This window comes from Microtus pennsylvanicus, chromosome X, assembly GCF_037038515.1.
Source record: "Microtus pennsylvanicus isolate mMicPen1 chromosome X, mMicPen1.hap1, whole genome shotgun sequence".
Taxonomy (NCBI): domain Eukaryota; kingdom Metazoa; phylum Chordata; class Mammalia; order Rodentia; family Cricetidae; genus Microtus; species Microtus pennsylvanicus.
In genome coordinates, this window is record NC_134601.1 from 87,226,166 (window position 1) to 87,243,499 (window position 17,334).

Below are 17,334 nucleotides of genomic sequence, written 5' to 3' on the forward strand. Positions count from 1 at the left end.
AACTAGTTAAGACACATAATGTGTTTTTTACCTGCTTAAACATAAAACAATAAAATCATCTTTAACTGACTTGCACACATCACATATTTCATACCAATATATATATGTTACCTTTAAAAGTTTATGTATTTTCAGAACAAGGGGACTGGACACTAATAAAAACGGATGGCCCAGATAGTACAACATCCCAGAACACCTGTTACAGTCTCCTCAAAATTCTGCATCAAAAACAGCTTTGAGGCTACTGGCTGAGATTACCCAGTCTCACAAACTATTCCAGCCAAGACTTAACAATTATTCTGGTTGTCTCAAGGTGCCCCCAAAGATATCAGCATCCATAAACAATAGGGAGTAGTCTAGAGAACGACATCCACATTCCCCCAAAATGGGTTATAAATTTTTATTATCTTTTAAGGGGGGGTTGGTTACAAGTTCTTATTGGTAATGGTCAGGGAAAACGCTGAACAAAGATTAGATACAAGGATCTCTTTCTGAAAAGAAAAAGGGGGATATAGAAATGATAGGATAAAAGGGTAGATTATGGAATCTACTTTTAAACCAAAGAAAAAACAACTATTAATTTCAAAATATTTTAATTGGTATGGATTTTGTATACTGACACAAATTTAATTTTCTTATATGGTATGTATAAGTCTACTCTTATTTGGAGTATTATATTTATGCATCTCCTTTAAAAATATAATTTATAATGAAGAAATACAGATTAATAGTCATCTATAAGTCCAACTTATATCAGGCATGTTTTCAAAGTAATACACAGATATATTTAGACAGATAAATGGTTTTCAAACACTTCAAAGGCCTATAAAAATAGCATTTAATATGTTTAATAACCTAAGGTGACTTTTCATGACAGTGAGACACATTTGCTCCTGGTAGGACCAATTTACTTCAGAGAAAATAAAGGGCATGGAAGAAACTCCATATGGAGTTTGCCTTCCTAATGGCAACAGACAGCTGTCTGGGCAAAAAACTGCCCTTGCTTCAATTGCTGACAGTATTCTGTTCAAACTGGACCAGGAGAACGCATACAAAAAAGGTAACTGCCAAACTTTGCCAAAACAAGGTAGAACAGTCCTTAAAAATACCCTGCTTTCCAGAAAAGTCTGGCAGGTCCACTAGGCCTGTAAGCCAAAGTTGAATGCTCCAATGTTACAGAAGACCCTAAGGTGATTGTTCAGACAGCCAGATGTCCCTGTCATTAAGTAACATTTTACACTTCTGGGGTCTTTGATGGAGTTGAAGACTAGTTAGTTATAATTATAGTTTTCCTTAGTTATGATAAAAAGGTAAATTAGAGGTAAAACTTTAGATTCACCAAGATAAGATAGATAATAGAGTATTTTCTCTAATTTTGCCAAATACAAATGGACTATATATTGTACCTGTAATTCTTACTTGATAACTGTTTTTGTTACATATAGTTTTACTAAGTTACAGTTAAAGCCTTCCTTTTCAATTAGACAATAAAGAAATGCTATGGAATAATCTCTCTGTACAGTGTGAATATGTATTACTCTCATTGGTTAATAAAGAACTGACTCGCCGATAAATGGGCAGGAGAGCCAGACTAGGAGGATGCTGGGATGAAGAAGGGCAGAGTCAGGGAGAGTTACTAAGAGACACAGAGGGAAGAAGACATGCTGAGGATGGGTAAGGATAAGGCACATGGCAATATACCTATGTATCTACATATATATGTACAGAAAATACTGCACATAAAAGCTCTCAGCGTAATAAGAAAAAGATGAATTCTCCACAAGATTGTAACAAAAGCAACACCAAACCACAAAATAAAGTGGGACACCCATATTATGGGAAGGGCTTAAAGGAGTAAAGCAGAAAGCAGGATTTGGACCAGGCAAAGATAAGGCAAAAAAGAAAACACACTGAAAAAAAAAAAACCAACAAAAAAGTATTTCTTATTTCACATGTTATTTAGTTGTCCATGCTAGGAATTCAAATTTGCTAAGCAAGTACAAGCAGATACAGAAATAAGAACAAAGGTTCCATCAACACAGATCCTGGAAAAAAAAGATACACTCTAAGGAAAAAAGCTAAAAATACTCAATATGTAAAATGTACTTTTTGTGAACTGCCATACAGCATGTCTAAAAGTACAAATATACATTGTTGAAAAAAGCATTTTTATAAAATATTGAATGATGAATTGTATGAATCATTGTTTCTTGTAGTTTATTTTAAAGTTTTATCTCTCTACCTACCTACTTTATCTATCTTTATCTATCTATCCACCCACCCACCCAACCACTTACCTATTTGTGTATGGGGTGGGAGGATGATACACATACATGCTATGGCACATATGTGGAGGTTAGAGGACAACTTACAGGAGTAGAAACAGCTTGTTTCCTTATATCACATGGATTTCAGGGAGCAAACTGAGGTTGTCAAGCTTGACAATAAGCATCTTTATCAGCTGTGCCAACTCAATAGCCTGAGTCTACTGAATTACAAAACATGAGTACTACAAAAAAACATGTTTAAGATATTTTATGTGTATGTGTACATCTGCCTGTGTGTACAGGAAATCTGGGTGCAGGTGCTTGCAGAGGCCAGAAGAGGGTGTATTATTCTCTAGAGTCACATACAGGTAGTTGTGAGCCGCCCAACGGGGGTGGTTAGGAATCAAACCCTGATCCTCTGCAGGAGCAGTATGTGCTCTTCATCAGTGAGCCATCTCTTCTGCCCCAAAGCATCTTTTATTTTTAATTTTGGGATAAGGAAAGACTTTAAACTATGAATTGAAATTCAGAAGCCTGAGGAGAATGTGAGTGGTATAACCACTTTAGAAAACAGTTTTACTGTTTATTAAGTTAAACACATATCTCAGTACCCATGAGGCAGAGGCAAGAGGATCTGGTCTACACAGTAGTGAGTTGCAAGTCAGCTGGAACAACATAGTGACAGCTTACCTCAAAAACAAAAACAAACAAACAAACAAAACAAATGACCTAGCAATTTCATTCCCCAATAAAAATGTCAGTCCACAGAAACACTTGCAAATGAAGATACACAGTGGCACTATTCATAAACAATTTAAAAGTCTATAAAATGACAAATAGTGTAGTATATCCAGATATGGCATACTATCTAGAAACATATATATGCTTTAATATGAATGAATCTTAAAAATAACATGAAATAAGTCAAGAAAAGTCAATATACTGTATGAGTCCACATATATGAAATGTCTATAGTAAGGCAAATATTTACAAACAATGAGCAGATTAGTGGTTTCCTTGTGGTGGGTATATAAATGTGAGCAATACAAAATGGGTAGAAGATATCTGTCTGGACATGTTCTAAAACTGCATTGTGGTAACAGTTGTTTAACTGTGTAAATTTAATAAAAATCATTGAGTAGTATGTGTAAGAGGAGTAAACTTTACGGTGTATAAAAGATCTTAATATAGCTGGTAAAATCCACAGGCAGTAAAAAAGATTGATTCATTTTAATACATAAAAGAAAAAAAAAGATCTGATGGCACAGGCCTGTACTACAAGCTACTCTAGAGGCTCAGGAGGATTGCAAGTTCATGACCTGCCTGGGCAACTTAAAAAAGACTCCTTCTTAAAATCAAGACTATGAAAAGGGCTGGACATAGCTCAGCAGTAGAACAGTCAGTCATCTAGTAATATGTGAAGACCTAGGTTGATTCCCTAGTACTGCAAATACACATACACAGAAAACAAACAAACAAAACCCAAACAAATAACAACAAACCCATGACCTAAGATAACAAAATAAAAGACTAATGATAAATTAGAAGAAAATATTTGTAACATATACCACAAGGGGCTAACATAATAAACAAAGAACTGATTAAAATATGCAGGCCCAAATTAGGGTTTACTATCATTCAAAAAGCATTAAAATAAGAGTTAGTAAGAATATGAAGGAACTAGAAGTTTTGACTACTACTGGTGAGAATGTAGAACAGTACATTACCTATGAACTGTATGGTAGTTTAGTTATAAAATTAAAAGCAGAATTAACACAAGATTTAGCCATTCTAATTCTAGGTGCATACTCAAGGGAATTGAAAGCAAGGGTATACCTGCTGTTTGAGCTTATCAGTTGGTCAGAATTCCAGAAAAGGAAGCAAGGTTAAGTGATTAGAAATGGACGAACCCACTGCTACAACAAGGAGAAATATAGTTGAGACTTGCTTTCCTCCCTAGGCTGGATCTGAGGCTCTGAGATTAGAAAGAGAGCTAATAAGCTCCCAGGAAAGGCAATACTAGCATTTGTTTCTTGTTTAAACGTTTTTCTCCTGGGTGGGATCTGAGAGTGGACCTTGAGGCTGACGGGATCATGGAGTTCTACTTTATTGTGACAATTGGATGCTAGAGTCTTCTCACTCCCTGGAACAGACTCTAGAGTAGGGTCTAAGGGTAGGCCTAGAGGCTGGCCATCTAGAGGTTTATCAGGTAGTACTTTAGCACTTTCTATTTCTGGGAGTTGGAAGCTCATCTTTGCAAGTGAACTATGCTATTGACTTATACCTCTGAGGCCACTACTATGGCAGGCACAAAAATGTACACATTTATCCTTTAGGTCTCCTTGCTTTTCTACCCAATCCCATGTCACGAAGCTTTGTAGTTTCCCCTATATTTCCTGTTCCCTGTAAAGTCATGCTTGAGTAGGCGTACTCAGGAAAATCTTGGAATGCTAGGAAAGATGGGTTTCTCTTTCCTCTCTTAGAATCATCAGTCCTGGGAATGCTCCTCTGTGTCACTGTGTGCTAACTTGGGAGGAGTCCAGATCACTGCTGCCTGAGAATGTGGCTGGAAGAGTGATTCCACTGAGGGGCTGAAAACACTGTTCCCTGCTGCATTCAAGATGTACTGTAAATCTGTTACTAGGGACATCAGTGGCTGGATGGAGTTGGAAGGAATGGGTAGAGTTGAGAAGAAAAGGCCAATTTAGAGTTAGTCACATATTCAATCTTTGTGGACTTAAAAATATTTAGGCATACTTAAGATACAATTAAATTTACCCATTTAAGATGTAAAAAAAATACACTAAAATCTATAGTGCTGGAAGAAAATCAAAAGTATCAGTAGAAAACTGTGGTTTTTAATACACATACAATCTAGATAGATACAAAAGTGTAGATGAGTACATGTGTAGGTTATTATACATGCAAGCATTTCTGAGTCCTACCCACCAAGAAGGCTCAGGGGCAGTGATACCCCAGCAACAGTGAGCACAACTAGAGAAACCACACAGATCTTGGTTTCTAAACACCAGTTTCCAATACAGGAAACCAAAGCTCCTTGGAGATATGGTTAATTCCAGGCCTGGAGCAAAGATTTGTAATATCTTGTTTAAATGCTCGAACTTGATGATTTGTTAAAGGACATAAGAGTCCATCTGAAGGAACTCTGAATGGACAAAGAAATCAACCAAATGATAACTATGGATGTTAACCCAAGAATAAATATTCATGAATCTATGTATATAACTAAGTAGTCAAATAAATAAGTAGATGGCAGAGACAGCTCTTCCTTAAAGGAGCATTCTAATTAATACATTTCTGGGTATAGAATCTATGTTCTTTCCATTACATAAGGATAACTACTGAAATCCTAAGTAATTGACAAGGTTGGCAGGATCACTTCCTGGACATCAAGTGTCCTGAGAAACTACAAGCTATCAGAAGAAAACAGTCAACAGGCAAAATACCATCTAGAAGAAAACACCTTTAAAATTAATCTATGACTTACTTTATGCTTCCAGGCAAGGTACCTCCATGGGCTTGTAGCAACAAGACCTGCAGTTGTTGGACCTGGGAGATGCAATAAAAATAATCAGCTAATTCACAATCAAAAGCCACTTCTCACCTGGTGTGGTGGCACATATCTGTAATTCTAGCACTTGAGAAGCTAAGAAAAGAGGATCAAAAATTTGAGGCCAGCCATGGCTACACAGACAGTTTCTGAGTTCCCAACCAGAACAGGATACATAATCAAGACTCTCAACCTCAATCCACGAAATAAGGCCTAACCCTTTGTAATGAAGTCACTACAACTAGCAACAGGATAATCTTACTCAATGCCCATGAACCTTAAGTACACCTTAAGCACTTAAGTATATCTTATGTGGCATCTGTCATATAACTGTTTGAATAAATAAACAAGTAAGTAGATTAGAAGATGGGCATTTTTGCCAATAGAAATAGACGTAAGAGAAAATAAAGGGATAGATTGAATGTTGTTTTATAATTCAGAAGACCCAGCATGCAGGTTATTACTTGTATTTGCTACAGAGACCTTGAATAAGAAAAAGGAAAAAGACATTAACATATAGTCACTATCACTGCGGAGGAAGGCTGGAGGAGTGAGCACTGGACAGATGGGAATACAGTTCCAAGTGGAAATCAAGTCCTCTTTCCTCTAGCATGCAGGAAAACTTGACTCTTTTAAACCTGCATCAACAGGGCCAAAAATGGTGATGTGTACCTTTAATCTTAACAATCAAGAGGCAGAGGCAGGCTGATCTCTGTGATTTTAAAGTTAGCTTGGGCTTCATAGTGAGTCTATGCTAGTCAGGATCACATAGTGAGACCCTGTCTCAAAACAAACCAAAGCAAAACAAAATACAAAAACCCTACACCAATACTTGAGCATAGTGGTGTTCACCTGTAATCCCAGCACTAAGGAGAGAAGAGGATCTTCAACTACATAAATGTCCAAGGCCAGCCTCTGCTACGTTGTGCTACATGAGTCTGTCTAAAAAAAAAAAAACCAATCGAACTAACCAACCAACCAAACAGCTAACCAGAAACCCTCAAAACCTTCCACATCAATACTATTCCTGCCTTCACGGTTCCTGTACTAGGACTGTGAGCTGCTCTACAGTCATATGTATACCACCACAAATTTACAAAGAGATAGATACCTTTCTATTTCTGTTGAGAATGATTTTAAGCCATGTGTGGTCTCTTCCAGTCCTCTCTCTATCTTATTCCCCAACTGCTCACCATTAGAAGATGATCTGTCCTTATATAGTTGCTGTTTTCCTTTTCAGTCTCTCTGGATTAAAGGCTCTATCATACTTAAAAAACAAACTTATATCTCTTTGCCCTTGATTACCTGGCCATTGCCTTTTCTCATTTTGCCTCCGTGGATGAAAAGCCATTCACTTTCACTTATCTACTATTCTATACCACTGACTGGCTCTTATCACTCCCGACTTCACAGTAGTTGCCAACAGCTTCCCTGACGATTAAAAAAAAAAAATCAATGGATACTTTTCATCTTTATACTTCTTAGTAAATTTGTTCTTATGGCAACACTCCTTGAAGGACTCTTTCCTTGGTTTTGGTGACATCATTGATTTTCTTCCTGTCTATTCTTACCTGTTTCTCCTTTATCCATTCTTTAAGAGCTGGTATTCTCAAGTTGTAGGTCTGGACCTCTTCATTTGGTTCTTTAGCAAACATTTAGTGATTACTCCATGTGTGATAACACTTTGTTCTCACGTACTCACTAAGTTCAGATATCATCTAAATGCTAATGCTTTTAGAGCTGCCTCTTTACTCTTCATCTGATACCCTCTAAATCAAGCCTATGTAGTCAGCAATATTTGCGTATTTCTATACACATTCCCTAAACACCTTTCAAGTTCAAAATGACCTAAACTAAATATATCATTCCTGTTTTCATGTGCAACTCTGGTTTTCCATCTGCTTTCCTTATCAATATGATTTTTTGTAATTCAAGGAAGAAACTTGAAAATCAAATGTGGCTCCTTCTACCCACTTCGTTTCCTACATTAACTTTGCAACTAAGCAAATCCCAATATACTTTACTTTTTGTTCTTTGTCCTCTACTTCTGTGACCGTTCCTTGATTTTTATTGCTACGGTCTTTAGTACAGACCATAGTTCTCACCCAGGTTATTACAAAGCCTGTCTTATTTTTTTCTTTCTAGCCAGTCATCTTTCATCTGTTGTTACTGTACAAAAACCAGATTTCCTTCAAACGCATATTTCATCAAGTTATTCTCTTACTTAAAATCTGTAGCCCTTAATACTTCCCAGTTCCAAGCTCTTTAACAGAGCATATTAAGGAACTCCAGGATTTGAGCCCTGCAAGGCGTTCTTGCTTCATCTACTCTTCACTTTTTTGTTTTGTTTTTAAAATACAGGGCTTTTCTGTGTAACAGTCCTGGCTGTACTGGAACTCACTTTGTAGACCAGGTTGGCCTCAAACTCACAGAGATCTGCCTGCCTCCCAAGTGCTGGGATTAAAGGCATGCACCACCACCATCCTTCTTACCCTTCACTTCTTATCAGTAAAATACCCAATGGCACCCCCTAATATTAAAGGGATAGCAAACACCGTATTAGTATTATTATTTGACAAATATAATTAGAACAAAGAAATAAAAGCTAAATCATTCCATTCACATACTTTGTAACTTTCCTATAAAATCTTATACCTGTTGCTTAAGATGATTAAGTTCAGCTGCCTGGGGATCAATATTAATAATAGGTTTGTTCTTGATTTTTCTTGCTCTGTCAGCATAGCGAAGGGTATTTAATGTTTCCTCTAGATTAGAATCAGCAGGACTCACACAGGCTATCATAAGTGTATGGCTATTGCCTCCTAGAGAATCTGAAAAAGAACAATAAGGGATAATGAAAGGAAATAAAATCAAACAAGTAGGTTGCAAGCAAAAGCTGCCTATTTGGGCTGATGACTTTGAATTCATAGATGAAAGAAAAAATCTTAGGGACACTTGATTTGGCTTTGATTTTATTTTTCAGAACTATTTGGCTTTAATTTTAAAACCATTCTAATTATTGTTTGAAAATTTCACACATGCATACAATATATTTTGATTCTATTCACCCTACCCATCCCAGATCAACCATCTGACCCTTCCTAATTTCATCTCTTTTCTTTTTATAGTTCAATGATTAAAATTTATGCTGCATATATACTCATGGGTGTGGGGTCATTTACTGTGATAGCTACAAATTTTTGATTTGTTTCAATATAAGAATAGTAAAACCTCAGATGCACAAAAAGATAGAGATTTAGAATCCTATTTTATATGCCACTAGACTCAAGATAAACTATGAGTTCAGCAGTTAATCAGGTTTTAAAACCAGGCTTGGCTCAGGCCCATTACAAGCCTCTACTGAGATTAAATATTCCTAGGATGCCCTGTCAATGAAGATTTTAACTCTCCAAAGAATTCTTCTTAGCATACTGTCAATTAAAGAAAATGTAACCAAGTTCATTTTCAGATGCAAGGCCCTAAGTACAGATGGCATTCTATAGATTCCTTGGCTCTCAAAGCCATCTGTAAAGACATTTTCTCATTCTCTTAGAAATCTGATTGCCAATAGCTATTTCATCTTTTCATCAATTAGCTGTGGATGTGACAGCCCACTAGTGTTTTGCCTGTTTCACCTTTGCTTTCTTTCTCCACACTATCATTCCAAACTACCCTCTCTTATTTTAGAGGCACTTTGGACTTACCCTGAAGCAGACGAGTCAGCTTGGAATCTCTGTAGGGCACAAAGCTACCCTTTTTGTCATCTCCAAGAGCACTGATTACATTTCCCAAGCACAGGAGGCCCCGGTTAATGTTAATACCTAATAGTAGGAAAGAAAATTTAAACTTCTTGGGAAAACAGCTAACAAATATGTACATTTTTTTCTGATAAAGGAAAATACTTCATAGAAATATCACCAGCAATACTAAGGAAATGTCTTAATTCTATTCATTTTTCCGGGAGTGCTGCTTCTTAGGAAAGCTCAGGGGCAAAGGCTCAAATGTTAGGTTCCTACAATTGAGTGCATTGCACTTACTGTTTCTCATGGAAACAAAGCGGAGACAGGTAACAATTGCTATGACAACCACCATATACACAGATAGTAAAGTAACCTTTTGTATCCATTATGACAATCTTTAAAGTAACACTGTGAAACCAGGTTTATAACTACTTTAACAATCTTACCATTATTTTCATCAACATTATTTTCATTTAGCAGGTAAGGAAAGTAGTTCAGATGTTAGTTGGCTTCCCTATATACAAATAGTAAGTGGTAGGCATGAGATTCCACTTCAGAATTTCAGCCAATCGGGCTGGAGAGATGGCTCAGAGGTTAAGAGCATTGCCTGCTCTTCCAAAGGTCCTGAGTTCAATTCCCAGCAACCACATGGTGGCTCACAACCATCTGTAATGAGGTTTGGTGCCCTTTTCTGGCCTGCAGGCATACACACAGACAGAATATTGTATATATAATAGAAAAATAAATATTTTTTAAAAAAAGAATTTCAGCCAATCTTACGCTTTTTGTACCACATTGGAATATCATAATTCTTGTTGCTTAAAAAAGGTAAAAATTACTTTTCTACTTTACTATCTACTTTTCTTTAAAAATAGGGCCTCACTCTATAGGCCGATCTCCATTCATTGCAAGCTCTTCCACCAGCATCCCGAGCTGGGCTTTTCTATTTTCTACTTAATTCAAACACTCTCAAAATCTTTCAGGTCTGTCTAAAGCATTTGACTTCTCCCACTGTTACATTTACAGCACAAAGGCTTTATAGGATGATGTTTGAGTCCATGGGCTTTGGTGTCATGTAGACCTAGATTTCTAATCCTGGTTCTGTTACTGTCATAGGATCATAGGTAAAATGCTTTGTAAAATGAGGCAACTCTATCTACTTTGTTGGGTTGTGGAAGGAATTATATGAGATGTTATAACTAAAAGGAAATTAAATGTTAGACAAATAATACTTTGGTTTAAATGTTTTTGTTTCCTTCAAAATTCATGTTGAAATTTGATCTCCAAACTTTTAATCTTGGCACTCCATGGCAGAAGCAGGAAGATCTTTGTGAGTTCTAGGGCAGCCTGGTCTATATATTGATCTCCAAGATAGTCAGGGCTACATAGAGAGATCCAGTTCCAAATAATAACAATCTTAACAATGCAAAAAAAGAGGTTAAGGGTGTGATAATACTGTCTCTACCCTCATGGATAGAACAGATCTAGCAAGACCTTTTAGTCTTTCTGCCATGTGAGGGCACAGAGAAGGCAACCTTATTAGATACCAATTCTGATGGTGACATCATCCTGGCATTCATAGATTTCAGGTGTAAAAACATAATTTCTACTGTTTATGGATTACCTATCCTAAGGTAGATTGTGAAAGTAGTACAAGTAGTACAGATGAACTATGAGAACTTGTATCATTACTGTTAGCTCTACTTAACTTTATACTTATTCAGCCATACTTTGGATTCCCTTATAACGTGAAACAAATATATTTACACAATCCTATTATAGTTTAGATATAAAATGTCCCCAGAGGTTGTATGTTGAAGGTTTCCTCCACAGTTGGTAGTGCCATTGACAGGTGATTGGGAATTGAACTCAGGACCATGATTGGACCATGACAGCCCTATCTGTATCAATGGACTAATCCATTGATGAGTTCATAGTCAAATACACTACTAAGAAGCAGGGTCTAGCTGAAGGAGGTAGGTCCCTGGAAGCATGGTTCTGAAGGGCATATCTTTATTTAACTTTATTTTATGTACATTTGGTATGAAGGTGTTAGATTACCTGGAACTGGAGTTACAGACAGTTGTGAGCTACCATGTAGGTGCTGGAAACTGAACCCAGGTCCTCTGGGAGAGGAGCCAGTGCTCTTAACGGCTGAGTCATCTCTCCAGCCGCATGAAGGGTATATCTTATCCCTTCCTATTCTGCTGATTCTGTTTTCCAGAGATGAGGTGAATCATTCCTCCCCACAATGGAATGTAACCTCGCCACAGGCTCAGAAAAGGACTAAGAAACATTAGACGGAAACTAGAAACTTGGAGCCAAAAGATAGCTTCCACCCTCTACGCCAACTTTCTCAGCAGTCTTGTTCATGATGAAAAACTCCAAAATCCTCACTGACTACATCTTTCATGGACCTTATTTTCTCCTTTCTTGTGACTACCAATTTGGAACTAACATCTCAGGATTAGCTTCTTGGGGGTATTAGCTGCCTATTCTGAAGCCACAACCAATCATTTCAGTTTTGTGTTCTCAAGCACTCAATGCTCCTATGACCTGCCATTTCCACCAGAGCTCTATTTTTTTTCTTAAATTTTTTTATTTGCTATGTATACAGTGTTCTGTCTGCATGTTCACCTGCAGGCCAAAAGAGTGCACAAGATCTCATTATAGATGGTTATGACCCACCATGTGGTTACTGGGAATTGAACTCAGGACCTTTGGAAGAAAAGTCAATGCTCTGAGCCATCTCTCCAGCCCAACAGCTTAATTTCTTTCTCTCCAACTAAAATAAGACCTCTCTTCCCACACATATTAGAAAAGTATCTTACCCATCCAGCCCCTCTTACCATAGATAGAGGTGTGTATGTGTGTGTGTGTGTGTGTGTGTGCGTGCGCACATGTGCGTGCACATGCCTGTATCTCTGCAGGGTGCAAGACTGAAGGAACAATATAAACAAATGAGTTGAATCCATTACAACCATGCTATTGATCTTAATTGAACCCGTGGTCAATTGATGATCTTGCCTGGCTAATTTAACTCACGTGGCAGCTATTCTAAACATCATTTTCAATACTACAAAGCTACCTTCATTCTCTATTAGTAGATTTCATCAAAAACTTCACAGAGATAATGTTATACATGAAAGCTCCCTAACCTTTGTCCTCTCTACTTTATGCTCTTTACTTTGCTGTTACTTATTCCTTTGCTTTTGCACCTATTTTGGTGAAAACAACTATCATTACTATGAAGTCTCTGTTCTTTACCTCTGTTCATATTTCTAGTCCCTTTATTGCCTCTGAGACCCAGATGCTTTGATCTATTTTCCCATTCTTAAACCTTCAGTTAATTTCCCCCACTAACTCCTTCATATATATCCATATATATACATTTCCCTCATTTACATCAAAAACAGTATTCTTAAAAATCAATCCCTTTGTTTTCTTTTTATTGCCAGTTGGAAAAATGCAGCACTTTGCAGAGCCCTTTATTTCACTCAGGAAGGACCTGCTGAGATATAGCAAATCTGCCTGCAGTACAGGTAACTAATCCCCACATTAGCCCTCTGTTTTCTATTTCATCTTGTTATTAAGATATTAAAATGGAGACTGCAGTGGTAGTGTGTACACCTTGAATCTCAGCACTTGGGAGACAGAGGCAGGCTGAATTATACAAAATAATGTTCCAGGACAGCCAGAATTATACAAAAAATCCTGTTTTGAAAAAAAATTAAGACATTAAAATGGTAAATTCTTGGCAAACAAACAACAACAACAAAAAAACAAAAACGACATTGTTTGCAGAGCCTTAAAAGCTCTGGTCAAGGTGGCTGGAGAGAAGGCTCAGCAGTTAGAGCACTTGTTACTCTTGCAGGACCTGGGTCTGATTTTAGAACCCATATTGTGACTCACAATATTCATCATCCCAGTCCCAGGGGAGCTGACACTAGGCATACACATGGTAAGCATACACACACACACACACACACACACACACACACACACACAGACAAAACACTCTTATACATCAAATAAATAAATCTTTAAAAATGTTGTGATCAAGGATGGTTCAAAAAGTTGTTCAGATAAAATTATGTGATGAGAAGTTCTTTTAAAACTCTGCAAGACTGAAAAAGTCCAAACAAAAGGAGAGTTGAGAATATTATTCAGTACCACTTCATACTTATTCATTATGGCAAGAAATAAATAACAAAGGGGAAGTTTTTGGATTTAAAACAGAAATACAACTTCACAGCTACCAGAGGCACATTACAATAGCTTCAAAAGAAGGGTACATCTGTGGTAGGGAAGAGCCTGGCTGGGAGGAAAATGAAGCAGCTCTATATAGAGTGGTTCTCAACTAGGCAATTTTGCTTATTACTGGACAGCAGACAATCTCTGGAGATAGTTACTGTCACAACTTGGGGTGAGAGCGGTACATGTTTCTAATAGGAAGAGGCTAAGAATTCTGTTAAGCATTCTACAAAAGTACAAGAGAGTCTTCTGTTTTGTGTTAATTTCATTGGTTAAATAAAGAGACTGCCTTGGCCCTTTAATAGGACATAAAATTAGGTAAGCGGAGTAAACAGAACAGAATGCTGGGAGAAAGAAGCTGAGTCAAGGAGTCGCCATGATTCTCCTACCGGACACAGATGCAGGTTAAGATCTTCCTGGTAAGACACCTCGTAGTGTTACAGGGATATTAGAAATGGGTTAGATCGATATGTAAGAGCTAGTCAATAAGAGGCTGGAACTAATGGGCCAGGCAGTGTTTAAAAGAATACAGTTTCCGTGTAATTATTTTGGGTATAAAGCTATCTGTGCGGGCGGCTGGGTGGCGGGACACAGCCCCGCCACTCTTATTTCAACAGAGCTCCCCACAAAGTAATTTAATTCAAAATGTCAACAGTACCACAAGTGACAAATCCTGGTTAACATGAAAGGAAAATTATGCATGGATAAAAGTCAGGTAGACTGGCTGAAGAAGTTGCCCGGAAAGACTTAAGTAATAGCATAATATGGTTGTGTTCTCCAGTCAAAAAGGAATGGATTAATCTGTTACCAAAACAGATTTTAAAAATTACATAGGGCTTGAGATGTAGCTCATTTGGTAGAGCGCCTCTCTAGTATGCACTGCAGGAAGCCCTGGGTTCCACATCCAGGACTGCATAAACCCGCATGGTGGTAAACACCTGTAATCTCAGCACTAGAGGGTAGAGAGGCAGGAAGGTGAAGAGTTAAAAACCTTGGCTATAAAGTAAGTTCAAGGCCAGCCCGAGATGTATATGGTTCTAAAACAACAACAAAAACAAGCAAAGAACCTTACAGAGGTAACCATTCAAAAAGTGGGAAGAACATTTGATTAGGAGACAGAGGATCTTAACTAAAACTTGGCCTCAGTCACTTACCAACAAATTTCAAATTTTCTCCATAAAACAGTGGCAATCTTTTCCTTGGATTATGAGAGTATGATAAAAATAAAATGGCATCTGTTGAGAGCCATATACAAGTAATTCATGTTAAAGGGTAGAAAACCTTAGATAATCTGGCTATTTGCTAAATCATATGAGGCTGAAATCCTGTATCTACTCTGATGACAATTACATCACCCAGAAGGAACTACAACTGATTACAGACGTGAATACTTTTGCTTTCAAGATAACACAGAACTGACTCTAGAAGTGGACTGATAGAAATCTGGTTGCAGGAGACTAAGGAACAGACAAATGTCAGTACCTGAGATTTCATAAAAATCATCTCTAAAATTCAGGAAAGAATGATATTTAAGATGCCAATGTTATGAAGTATAAAGGGAAATGAATAGGAGTCTTTTCAAAAGAGAAAATTCAAGCTGGCAAGATAGCTCAGTGGGTAAGGGTGCATGATGCCAAGACTAACAACCTGAATTCCATTCCCCAAACCTACATGATAGAGAGAACTGACACATACTGTCCTCTGATGACACATGTGTCATGGCATGCACATACATATACATATGAATGAATAAATGCTATTTTTAAGTTAAGACTAATAAAATTATAATTATCTGCACATAAATTAATTAAAATCATTGAAGATGATTTTAGCTAGAAATTCTGCTCTTTAGAGTTGTGAAACTACAATACCCATCCCCTGTTTTCAATCATTCTCTATCTATATTATGCAAGGCTTTCTGTATCTCTATTAAATGTTGGTATTCCCTTATAACCATGTTATAATCTTTTTAGTCTATACTCCTTCTGTTTAACCTCCTCCATGCCTAGAGTTCCAAGTATCTACTACTATCAGGGCCTGAAAACTGTATCCACAAACAGGGCCTTTTTCCTGATGTCCAAATCTGTACTGTGAGTGCTCCCTGACTATCTTGGTTAGACTAGGGCACTGCACAAAAGACCTGAACAGAACAGAATCTGCTTAGCTGCACTCTTACTCTATTTCCAACACTGTTCCTTTTCATTGTCTCACCTTTAGAAGGTCATGCAATCAATAGCAAATCTGACTCATCCTAGAGTCTCCCTATTGTTACCCCCACATATCCAAGGCTTTTATTCACTGCACATTTGGTGGATATGTACAGTCTCTATCACTGTGCTAGTTAGCTTTCAGATATATAAAGATGAATAATGATATCTACTTTATAGGACTATTGTAAGAATTAAATGAGGGGTTGGAGAGATGGCTCATCAGTTAAGAGCACTGCTTGATTGCTCCAGAGGACCTGGGTTCAATTCCCAGCACCCACATGAAACTCGCAAATGTCTATAACTCCAGTTTAGAGGATCTGGCACCCCACAGACGTGTGTGTGTGTGTATACATATCATATAGGCAAAACACCAATGTACATATAAATAAATCTTTTTAAAAAGTAATTAAATGAGTTGATTTTTGAGAACTTCAGCCTAAAAGGAGAGGTTGACATACAAAACAAAAACTGACAGTGTAATACTAGAGTTTACAAGGTAGCTAGCTAGCTGAATCAACGAGCTTCAGGATAGATGAGAGATTCTATTTCAATACAAACAAACAGAGAGAGTAACCAAAGCACATACCCCAAATCTATCACAGGTCTCCACACATACATACCCATGATTTGGGATTCCCCTCTGTATGCTATGAACATATTTTATGAGAATTGGTTAATAAAGAAGCTACTTTGGCCTATGGTAGGGTAGAATACAGCTAGGTAGAAAAACAAAATTGAATGAAGGGAATAAGAAGGCAGAGTCAACCCGATGCCATGTAACCACTGAAGAAAATAGATGCTAGAATATTACCAGTAAGCCACAGTTGTGTGGCAATACAAAGATTAATAGAAACAGGTTAGTTTAAGATTTAAGAGCTAGCTAGGAATATGCCTGAGCCATTGGGTAAACAGTGCTATAATTAATATAATTTCTGTGTGATTATTTGGGTTTAGGAAGCAGGGAAACAAAAGTGCAGTCTGTCTACATACACCCATCTGAACTCACACCCCTCTACATTCACAGATTGGGTGGTGGCTAGAGAGATGGTTTAATGGTTTAGAGCACATTCTGCTCTTATAGAGGACCTACGTGTCCCTAGCATCCAAGTCTGGTGGTTTAGTTACTTCAGAGTCAGAGGAACCAAAGCCATCCTCTGGCCTTTCTGGGAAGCTGCACTCATGTACAATACCCAAAGACATACAAGCATACACATGATTTTAAAATAAAATAAATATTCTATTTAGCAAGTATATCTCTCTGTGTACATGTGCCTATGTTCAGGCACACATGC

At 37.4% G+C, this 17,334-nt stretch overlaps 1 protein-coding gene across 4 annotated transcripts in view; it reads right to left on the minus strand.

Annotated features, from left to right (window-relative positions):
• The window catches only part of Kif4a (kinesin family member 4A), a 122,527-nt gene that overhangs the window by 67,213 nt on the left and 37,980 nt on the right, over positions 1-17,334 (minus strand). For all 4 annotated transcript variants that reach the window (XM_075957091.1, XM_075957090.1, XM_075957092.1 and 1 more), the window contains 3 exons: positions 9,543-9,659; positions 8,494-8,669; positions 5,776-5,837 (listed from right to left, as the gene is read on the minus strand). In XM_075957091.1, the coding sequence (XP_075813206.1) occupies positions 5,776-5,837; positions 8,494-8,669; positions 9,543-9,659 (355 nt within the window). The remainder of the gene's footprint in view (positions 1-5,775; positions 5,838-8,493; positions 8,670-9,542; positions 9,660-17,334) is intronic.